Source organism: Myotis davidii, unplaced genomic scaffold (genome assembly GCF_000327345.1).
Source record: "Myotis davidii unplaced genomic scaffold, ASM32734v1 scaffold79, whole genome shotgun sequence".
NCBI classification, from domain to species: Eukaryota; Metazoa; Chordata; class Mammalia; order Chiroptera; family Vespertilionidae; genus Myotis; species Myotis davidii.
The window spans coordinates 1,203,631-1,204,335 of NW_006294339.1; the positions used below are offsets into that span (position 1 = coordinate 1,203,631).

The window sequence follows — 705 nt, forward strand, 5'->3', positions numbered from 1 at the left end:
GCAGGGGTGAAGGCATTTACATACCTGCTTGGCCGCCGCCACACCCTGACCACGGGCCTGAGGGCCCTTCCGCGGCCTGGGCCCCGGCATCCTGGCGGCCTAGACTCCTGTCTGGGGGGAACGGACGAGACTCAGACGGGAGCAGGCGGTGAGCCCCTTCCCCCAAAGCGCTCCCTGAGTCAGGCTGGTCAGGAGGAAAAGGCAATGCTTACACCAAAGGATGAAGGAGGATCACGGAAAGCGCAGCCCTGGAGCAAACGCTAGGAGGCAGAGGGAGGAGGGCCCCGCCAGCGGGCTGAGGGCGGCGTGGGAAACTGACGGCAAACCCGAGTGGGAGGAGCCGGGAGACAGAGTCAGGGGTGACTGCGGGCCGGGCGGGCCGGGCGGCGGGTATACCGCCGGGCTGTCAAACTCGGTGGCCACACGTGGCTACTTATATCGAAATGAACTGAATTAAAACCCAGTTCCTCGGGTACTGGCCGGCACAAATCCTGACCTTTTATCATCACAAACATTCCTCTTGGGCGGTTCTGTCTAGTCCAGAGGACTGACTCCGCGCCCTGGTTCAGAGATCTCACAACCTCACAGCACCTACTCTGTGTCAGGAGGCCCCGCGCCGGCCCCGGGGGAGCAGGAGTGAGTGTGACATGTTCCCCAGCCTCTCGGAACATTAAGGTGGGGAGACGGCCTGGTGGGCGGAAACAC

The 705-nt window shown here is 63.1% G+C and overlaps 1 protein-coding gene across 1 annotated transcript in view; it reads right to left on the reverse strand.

Annotated features, from left to right (window-relative positions):
• CC2D1B (coiled-coil and C2 domain containing 1B) overlaps positions 1-705 on the reverse strand; it is a 19,009-nt gene that overhangs the window by 17,214 nt on the left and 1,090 nt on the right. The window contains exon 2 of the mRNA XM_015566943.1: positions 25-119. Coding sequence (XP_015422429.1) covers positions 25-90 — 66 coding nt within the window. The 5' untranslated portion in view covers positions 91-119. The remainder of the gene's footprint in view (positions 1-24; positions 120-705) is intronic.